Source organism: Pseudophryne corroboree, chromosome 6 (assembly GCF_028390025.1).
Source record: "Pseudophryne corroboree isolate aPseCor3 chromosome 6, aPseCor3.hap2, whole genome shotgun sequence".
Lineage (NCBI taxonomy): Eukaryota > Metazoa > Chordata > Amphibia > Anura > Myobatrachidae > Pseudophryne > Pseudophryne corroboree.
Window position 1 is genome coordinate 766,626,797 of NC_086449.1, and position 10,378 is coordinate 766,637,174.

The 10,378-nt window shown below is 48.3% G+C and overlaps 1 protein-coding gene across 1 annotated transcript in view; it reads right to left on the minus strand.

Moving 5' to 3' along the window:
* The window catches only part of LOC134933420 (matrin-3-like), a 221,607-nt gene that overhangs the window by 69,981 nt on the left and 141,248 nt on the right, over window positions 1-10,378 (minus strand). Inside the window, exons 12-13 of the mRNA XM_063928616.1 lie at window positions 8,694-8,740; window positions 1,977-2,277 (exon numbers count right to left, since the gene is read on the minus strand). Coding sequence (XP_063784686.1) covers window positions 1,977-2,277; window positions 8,694-8,740 — 348 coding nt within the window. The remainder of the gene's footprint in view (window positions 1-1,976; window positions 2,278-8,693; window positions 8,741-10,378) is intronic.

Below are 10,378 nucleotides of genomic sequence, written 5' to 3' on the forward strand. Positions count from 1 at the left end.
TCCTTTGTGGGGAAAGGATACGCCATAATAGTTCTCTTGGGAACCTGCAGTCTCTTGTCTGGAGTTTCCCAAGCCTTTTCAAATAAAGCGTTCAGCTCATGAGATGGGGGAAACGTTACCTCAGGTTTCTTTCCCTTAAAATGCAGACCCTCGTGTCAGGGACAGAGGGGTCCTCTGTCATATGCAAAACATCTTTTATTGCAATAATCATATTTAATACTCTTGGCCATCCTTGGGTGCAACCTTGCATCATTATAATAGACACTGGAGTCGGAATCCGTGTCGGTATCAGTGTCTGCTATCTGGGAAAAGGGACGTTTATGGGACCCTGGAGGGTATAGTGACACAGTCAAAGCCATGGATTGACTCCCTGCTTTTTCCTTGGACTCTGCTTTGTCCAAACTCTTATGGTCACATTAGCATTTAAAACATTCCACATATCCAACCAATCAGGTGCCGGCTGTGCCGACGGAGACAACACCATCTGCTCTGCATCCTCCCTAGACGAGCCTTCCGCTTCAGACATGTCGACACACGTACTGACACCCCCACACACACTGGAATATATGAAAATGGGGACAGCTCCCCAATAAGGCCCTTTGGAGAGACAGAGAGAGTATGCCAGCACACACCCAGCGCCACTAGATACTGAAAACAAAGTCCCAGCTTGTACAGCGCTATATATATATATATATATATATATATATATATATATATATATATATATATATATATATATATAATTTGCACCAAATAAATGTGCCCCCCCTCCCTCATTTTTTGTCCCGTTACTTGTTCAGCAGGGGAGAGTCCAGGAGCAGCTTCTCTGCAGCATGCTGTGGAGAAAATGGCGCTGGTTAGTGCTGGAGGACTAAGCCCCACCCCCTCGACGGCGGGCTTCGGTCCCGCTCATGTGTTTATACTGGCAGGGGTTTTATAATATACTGCCTCCGCAGTATCTGATAATGGTGCCAGTTTCATGTGAGGTAATTATTGCTGCCCAGGGGACCCCCCTGAACACCCTTGCTGTGCCTTGTGTGTGGGAGCAATGGCGCGCAGCGCGACCGCTGCGCGGTACCGCTCTGAAGATCTGAAGTCTTCTGCCGCATTTGAAGTCTTCTTACTTCATATACTTACCCGGCTTCTATCTTCCGGCTCTGTGAGGACGGCGGCGAGGCTCCGGAACGAACAGCGAGGACGACACCTGTGTTCCGACCCTCTGGAGCTAATGGTGTCCGGTAGCCTAAGAAGCAGGGCCCATCAGTCCAGGGAAGTGGGTCTGCTTCTCTCCCCTCAGTCCCACGAAGCAGGAAGCCTGTTGCCAGCAGTGCTCCATGAAAATAAAAAACCTAACAAAAAAGTATTTGAGAAACTCAGTAGAGCTCCCCCTGCAGTGCATCCAGTCTCCTCTGGGCACAGGATCTAACTTTGGTCTGGAGGAGGGGCATAGAGGGAGGAGCCAGTTCACAACCATCTAAAGTCTTAGAGTGCCCATGTCTCCTGCGGAGCCCGTCTATACCCCCATGGTCCTTACGGAGTCCCCAGTATCCTCTAGGACGTAAGAAATTAACTGCCCTAATTAATGCAGCCAAATGATATTTGGGGTTTATCTCGGAGGCACCAGACAAGCTGTGCACAGGGGAAAAAATAAAAAATAAAAAAAAGACAAAAGCGTGGGCTCAATGGTAACCAAAAAAAAACAAGTACCTGAGTATGGGGGCAAGGTATGAGAGGAGCCCAGTGCATCCTGAGAGGATCACAAACTTAAGCTGTTCGGTGCCAGTCCTGGTCTCTGCCAGCACAACCATTGTATTCCCAGTGGAGACAATGGACCCAAAGAAAATAAACTTAACACTTCTATTTTTAAAAGCATTTTTATTTTGCAGTATATCTGCCACACCTGCCTAAAACTTTTGCACAGCACTGTAGTCAATTTTGGTCTCACAAGTACAAAAGAAAAAGAGAAATGTCTGTACCTTCTTTTTGTCATCCGTTACTTTAGCAATAGGAGTAGAAGCTTTTAGTCCTTGTGCCTCAGCTTTCTCCTCGGCCAGGTCTTTCATGTCAATCTCACTTGTGTCAGCCATTTCTACACCATCGCCGACAGAGCTGCTGGTTTTCATGAGAGCGGCAGTTTCATCTTCAAGTTCTGGCTCACATGAGTCGGTCACAGAATTTTTCGAATCTGTCTCCTCTTGGCAGTCATCCTCTGTGGCGACCATTTGAGAAGATGTATTTTCTCCGTCGCCACTTTCAGCATTCTGACTGCGTTTCATTCTATTGGGGAGGAACAACAAATACCTCAGATTTTCGCTTATCAGATTAAAAAGGGAACCAAAATGTAAAAAACGAGATTTATGGTAAGAACTTACCGTTGTTAAATCTTTCTGCGAGGTACACTGGGCTCCACAAGGATTAACATTGGGGGTGTAGAGTAGGATCTTGATCCGAGGCACCAACAGGCTCAAATGTTTGACTGTTCCCAAAATGCACAGCGCCGCCTCCTCTATAACCCCACCTCTGTGCACAGAAGCTCAGTTTCATTAACCAGCCCAATGCAGTAGCAGGTACCAGAGACGACAATCGCTCGCAGCCAAATACACCACACACACACACACCACAGGAGAGTGCGTCAGCGGCTATGCAAAACCAACCCAAAGAAGCCAAGTGCGTCAGGGTGGGCGCCTTGTGGAGCCCAGTGTACCTCGCAGAAAGATTTAACGGTAAGTCCTTAACATAAAACTCGTTTTCTGCTGCGGGTTACACTGGGCTCCACAAGGATTAACATCGGGGATGTCCTAAAGCAGTTCCTTATGGGAGGGGAAGCACTGTAGTGAGCACAAGAACCCAGTGTCGAAAGGAAGCATCCTGAGAAGCGGAAGTATCAAAGGCATAGAACCATATGAACGTGTTCACTGATGACCACGTACCTGCCTTGCACAATTGTTCAAGGGTCGCAACACGGTGGGCCGCCCAAGAAGGTCCAACCGACAGTAGAATGGGCTTTAATGGTAGCAGGAACCGGACGACCAGCCTGTACATAAGCATGTGCATCACCATTCTAATCAATCTGACCAAGGTCTGCTTGAGAGCTGGCCAGCCACGTTTGTGAAAACCAAAAAGTACAAACACAGAATCATATTTCCCGAATTGAAGACGTTCTCGTCACAGATACGGAGAGCCCGTACCACATCCAAAGACCTCTCTTTGATAGACAACTCAGGAGAATTAAAGGCCGGAACCACAATCTCCAAGGTGGAAGGTAGACACCACCTTGGATAAGTAACCTGGCAGAGTTCTAAGAACCGCCCGGTCACAGTGAAAAATCAAATAGAGAGACTTACAGGATAAGGCACCCAAGTCAGAGACCCCTCTAGCCGACGCAATAGCCAGCAAGAATAGCACCTTAAGGGATAGCCACTTAAGGTCAGCAGAGACTAAAACTGAGACTCTTGTAAGGTCTCCAAAACCACGATAGGTCCCAAGGGGCTACAGATGGCACATAAGGAGGCTGAATCCACAACACACCCTGAGTGAATGTATGGACATCAGGTAGGGTAGCAATTTTTATCTGAAACCACACCAACATGGCAGAGATGTGAGCCTAAGTCCAGGCCCTGTTGTAGAAAGGCCAAATGTTTGGCCGTACTAAACTTGAAAACGTCATGATTGTGAGACGCACACTAAGTAAAGTAAGCATTTCAGACCCTATGGTAGATCCGAGCAGAAGCCGGCTTACGGGCCTTCAACAAAGTTTCTACGACCTCCTCAGAAAAACCCTTGGCCCTCAGGACGTAAGCTTCAAGAGCCATGCAGTCAAAGTCAGACAGGCCAAAACCTGGTAAACATAAGGGCCCTGAACGAGGTCTGGTCGTTGTGGAAGTAGAAGGGAACGATCCAACAAGAGGCCCTGTAGAGCGGAGAACCAGTGCCGCCTGGGCCACGCTGGAGCGACTAGAAGTAGGTCTCCTTCTTGCTTGAACTACCGTATTACTCTGGGCAGTAGTGACACTGCAGGGAACACATACGGCAGCCGAACGCTGCTTGAGGATTCCTTGTCCTTGCTCCGAAGACCGGAACCTTGTGATTGTATCAAGACGCCATCAGATCCACATCTGGAAGGCCCTACATGTCCACGAGAAGTTTAAACACCTCCGGATGGAGGATCCACTATCCGGCGTGTACGTCCTGATGACTGAGATAGTCCGCTTCCCAGTTCAGAACACCTGGAATGAACACAGCTGATATGGCCAGCAGATTGCGCTCTGCCCACTGAAGAATCAGTGATACTTCCCTCATTGCCATGCGGCTTCGAGTGCCGCCTTGATGATTTATGTACAACACCGTGGTGGCGTTGTCCGACTGTACTTGAACAGGTCTGTTCTGTATTAGATGCTGGGCCATTGTCAACGCATTGACTCCTTCTTGGTCCACCGACCCTGAAGAGTGTGTTGTTCCAGCACGGCGCCCCAGACTGGCATACGTTGTCAGAAGGACCCAGTTGGATATCCAGAAGGGATGGCCCCTGCTCAATCTTTGGTCCTGAAGCCACCAGCTCAGTGACAGGCGAACTTCCGGAGAAAAGGAGATCATGTGAGATCTGATCCGGTGAGGCAGACAGTCCCACTTGGTCAGAATCAACTTCTGCAGAGGGCGAGAATGGAATTGAGCATACTCCACCATGTCGAAAGCAGACTCCATGAGACCTAGCACTGGCATTGCCAAATGTATCGACACTCGCGGACGAGATAGGAAGCACCGAATCCTGTCCTGAAGCTTCAGGACTGTCTCCTGAGACAAGAACAACAGTTTGTTGCAAGTGTCCAAAAACGCTCCCAGATGTAACATGCTCCGAGCAGGAACCACAGAGGACTTCTTCCAGTTGATAAGCCATCCGTGGGCTGCCATGCACTGGACCGTCAGATCGGTAGGATCCTGACCCCTTGACGGCGGAGTGTAGCCATCATGACCACCATTACTTTGGTGAAAACTCGGGGAGCAGTTGTCAAACCAAAGTGTAATGCCCGAAATTGGTAATGAAGGTTGCCCACCGCAAACCGCAGGTACTGCTGATGAGACACTGCAATAGGAATATGCAGGTAGGTTGAGAATGGGCCGCAAGGATGTGTTTGGTTTCGGGATTAGAAACAGCGGTGAATAGTACCCCTTGCCTCTCTGAGCCAGAGGCACCTGTACTACGACTCCTGTGGTCAGGAGGGAATGTACCACCGAGTTTAATGTGTTTGCTTTTGCCGCATCCAGAGGCACATCTGTCAGGCAAAATCGATGAGGGGGGCGATGCTTGAAGGGTACGGCGTAACCTCGAGTGACTACTTCCCTTACCCAGGTATCTGAAGTGGTCTTCAACCATTCCTGGGCAAAACCTAGAAGTCAGCCACCCACCCTGGGATCCCCCAGAGGGAGGCCCGCCCCGTCATGCAGCAGGCTTGTGAGTTTTGGAAGTAGGCTGATGGGCAGCCCAGGCTCGTTTCGGTCAGGGCTTGGCAGGTCTGGAAGCACAAGCTTGCTTTGGGTACGCCTGACCTTTTGCTTTACCTGGAGGACGAAAGGGCCGAGGGAAAGTACTTTAAGCCTTCTGCGTGGAAGGAGCCGTACTAGGTAGGCAAGTTGTTTTAGCAGTAGCCAGATCAGCCACAATCTTATTGAGGTCTTCTCCAAAGAGAATGTCTCCCTTGAAAGGAAGCTCCTCCAGGGTTTTCTTGGAATCCACATCCACAGACCAGGATCTCAACCAAAGGATACGTCTGGCCAAGACGGACGTAGAAGAAGACTTGGCCACCAGCACCCAAGCATCAGAGGCCGCCTCCGTAACGTACAGAGAAGCCGTGGTAATGTGCGAGAGACATTGTCGAGCATACTCAGATGCATTAGAAGGCAGCTACGCCTCAAGCTCCTGAGCCCACGCCTCAACAGCTTAAGCAGCCCATGTTGCTGCAACAGTTGGCCTGTGCACAGCCCGTTAGGGTGTAAATTGCTTTCAAACAACCCTCCACACGTCTATCCGTCGGCTCCTTCAGAGAGGCGACGGTAGTTACTGGCAGAGCAGAGGAAACCACCATGCGCACCACATGAGAATCTACAGGCGGAGGAGTTTCCCAATTCTTACACATCTCCGCAGAGACAGGATAGCGAGCCAACAGTCTCTTATTAGGTGTGAATGTTGTCCATGGATTTTCCCAGGATTCCTGACGTATGTCAACCAGGTGTTCAGAATGGGGTAAAACTTGCTTAACCACCTTCTTACATTTAAACCTATCCGGCTTTTTAGAGACAGTCTCAGGCTCAAAATCATCAGACACCTGAAGAATGAGCCTAATTGCCTCAAATCAGATCAGTGACATCCACCAATGACTTCCCATCCCCATCAGAAACATCTGAGTCACTGTCTGTGGGATCAGTATACGCACCATCCTCCTCAGAGGACGTGTCCGGGATAACAGTGGATTGGGAGGATGTAATAGCCCATTTAGAAGACGACTTAGTCTTAGGCGGGCGAGAGTGACACGTCGATTAAGTCAGTGACCGGTTCAAATGCTGTAACGGAGTAGAAATTTGATCTGCCCATGGCAGATTAAATAGCATGGAACATAAACTGCTGCAATGGCACCAATTTAGTTACAAGTATGTTTAATAGCGTGGAAAAGGTAGCCCACTGTGAGTCATTTGTTGCCACCGGTGCTACGGACCCACTGAGGGGTAATAAACCCCCTGAACATGGACTCTGCTGCCAAATTTTCCTCCAAGATGTCTGCAGCATCATCGCCACGCAGTGTGGGAGAAGCCCAGCTCCGTTACATCTTGTAGCTGACATAACAGTAAGCACAATAGAGGGCAACCAGGTACAATTCATAGCATATACCTAGCAAGAACTCCCCGTGAAGTGCGACTGTGACAGCACAATTACTGGGAATCCAAGAGATATATATGGTGACTATAGAGCACAAGTAAAAATACACAGCAAGTATATATTGTGAAAAAAAACCTATATTATACAGAAAACCTGATACACTTAGCCCCCACAGTTTATGGAATATAGGAAGAGCACGCTGAGTGAAATACTCAATAAGGAAGCCATGCAGCAGTTACATGCACACACACATATATAGTCACAAGCGTACCATGCAGAAATTATGCACCATAAAACTTCACTGGACTAGCAATACAAAGTAATACTCAGAAAAGCTATACGTGTCAACAATAGATATAACAAAGCACAGTAGATACTGGATGTATATCACAGGGCGTTTGTACCACACAACCCTGAATGTATGCACTTTTTCTTAACGAACACTGTCCCAGTGACAGGAAGAATACTTAAGTGTCCTGTAAAATGCACAGCACTGGCGATCAGGCAGCTTTACAGAGGAGGATTTGCCCCAACAGTCCCAGGAACAGCTCAGCTCCGTTTGTGATGGCTGGTGACAGGGAGGGAGGGAGAGAGATGCATCTCCGGGGCGGGGATATTGACAGAAATGGCATTCTGGGGCTGGGGGATAGGCTACAGGTTTCCCATTGGACACGGACGTGGAAGCTCTACACATATCCTAACGGCTTGACAGGTATTTAGATAGGGTTAGATAGGAACCAAAGTATTCTTTTCTGCTCGTGTTTTTGAACCCGGTCCTTAAAGTCCTAAAAGGGCTGTAAACATTACAATAACCATTAATTTAAAAAAATTTCCACAGGTTTTGCGCACACACATATTTCCAACAAGCGCTCTTTATTTCTATTTTTACAGGCTACAGGTTAGGCCTTCTCCCCCTGCTGGCATCCCCACCGGGTGCTGCGGGCTCTGAAAACAGGGCTTTTAGAGAGTAAAAACCACCACACCTGTGACCATTGTCCCTGGTGGCTAGTGGAGCGGCTGCCAAATAATTGTGTCCACTCCTGCGCGCGCGGACCGCCTCCCACAGCCACGACAGATCGCGGTACAGAGCGGCCAAAGAGAGCCCTTATCTCCCCCGTACCTGCGGCCACGCGATCTTGGAGGACAGCGGGGTGTGTAACGTTGGAAAGACACCGGAGCCTCCGCTGCAGTGACCCGACAACCAGGGCGCGGGAGTATACAGCGCCGCTGGGGGTGATGAAGCTGCAGCAAAGAAAGTCTGACTTTACACGCTGCAGCCCTTGAAGTCTTTAAAAGTAATCTTTTCTTCAAATAAAGCTATCAAATGGGCTGCAAAAGGCAGCACCCCTGTTACATGCCTGCTTACTGCATGGCACCAACTTACAAACTGAGCTCAGAGGCAGGGTTATAGAGGAGGCAGTGCTGTGCATTTCGGGAACAGTCAAAGCTTTGAGCCTGTTGGTGCCTACTCTACACACCTGATGTTAATCCTTGTGGAGCCCAGTGTACCCCGCAGCAGAAATGCTCCTGTCTACCAAGCGACGGAACTGCCTGGGTCAATTTCTTGAATGGAACTCTTTTCCAAAAGTCTCCCATTATATACATCCTGAACAAATCACAAAGCGTTATCAGCTGAATGGGAGTTTACCAGCTGCGGCAGCAAGAAATGCGTCTCTTTGGCATTCTCATCTGGTGATTGTACAATACCAAAGCATTAAGCCGGGGGTGAACAAAATGTAGAAGACAGGACTTCATATCTAAAAGAAATCTAGGATATTTTATAGAACCAGGGAACATATGCTTCACTCAACATCTAAAGGCTTACCTATTTTGTTTATTCTTTTGGTTTTGCTTCAGCTTCTTGTTTGGAATCTACAGAATAAAAAAAAATAAAAGATAAGGTTTTACCGGTATGTAATTAAAATCCTTTCTTATAGTCCGTAGAGGATGCTGGGGTCCACATTAGTACCATGGAATATAGACGGGTCCACTAGGAGCCATGGGCACTTTAAGAGATTAATAGGGTGGGCTGGCTCCTCCCTCTATGCCCCTCGTACCAGACTCAGTTTAGAAACAGTGCCCAAGGAGACGGACCTACCTCGAGAGAAGGAAATACACAGATAGTGGTGAGACTCACACATACAACAAAAGGAAAGCCAAGCTAACCATCTTGGAACGATTCAGCAACGACTGAAATAACAAACTGAGCCAAGTAACAATGCAGGAATATGAATCACTGGGCGGGCACCCAGCATCCTCTATGGACTACGAGAAAATAAGATTTTACTTACCGGTAAATCTTTTCTCGTAGTCCGTAGTGGATGCTGGGGACTCCGTAAGGACCAGGGGAATAGACGGGCTTCGCAGGAGACATGGGCACTTTAAGAAAGAATTTAGATTCTGGTGTGCTCTGGCTCCTCCCTCTATGTCCCTCCTCCAGACCTCAGTTAGAGAAACTGTGCCCGGAAGAGCTGAAAGTACAAGGAAAGGATTTTGGAAATCCAGGGCAAGACTCATACCAGCCACACCGTATAACTTGTGATAAACTTACCCAGTCAACAGTATGAACAACAACAGAGCATCAGTTCAACCCTGACGCAACAATAACATAGCCCTTTTTGTAGCAATAACTATATACAAGTATTGCAGAAGAAGTCCGCACTTGGGACGGGCGCCCAGCATCCACTACGGACTACGAGAAATAGATTTACCGGTAAGTAAAATCTTATTTTCTCTAACGTCCTAGTGGATGCTGGTGACTCCGTAAGGACCATGGGGATTATACCAAAGCTCCAAAACGGGCGGGAGAGTGCGGATGACTCTGCAGCACCAAATGAGCAAACTCAAGGTCCTCGTCAGCCAGGGTATCAAACTTGTAGAACTTTGCAAAAGTGTTTGAACCTGACCAAGTAGCCGCTCGGCACAGCTGTAATGCCGAGACCCCTCGGGCAGCCGCCCAAGAAGAGCCCACCTTCCTAGTGGAATGGGCCTTAACTGATTTTGGCAGCGGCAATCCAGCTGCAGAATGAGCCTGCTGAATCGTATTACAGACCCAGCTAGCAATAGTTTGCTTTGAGGCAGGAGCACCAAGCTTGTTGGAAGCATACAGGATAAACAAAGATTCTGTTTTCCTGACCCTAGCCGTTCTGGCTATATAAACCTTCAAAGCCCTGACCACATCAAGTAACTCGGAATCCTCCAAGTCAGTAGTAGCCACAGGCACCAATATAGGTTGGTTTATATGAAAGGATGAAACCACTTTTGGCAGAAATTGTGGACGGGTCCGCAATTCTGCTCTATCCACATGGAAAACCAGATAGGGGCTTTTATGTGACAAAGCCACCAATTCTGACACGCCTAGCCGAAACCAAAGCTAGCCGCATGACCACCTTCCACGTGAGATATTTCAATTCCAGCGTTTTGAGTGGTTCAAACCAGTGGGGATTTCAGGAAACAACACCACGTTAAGATCCCAAGGTGCCACCGGGGGCACAAAAGGAGGCTGAATAC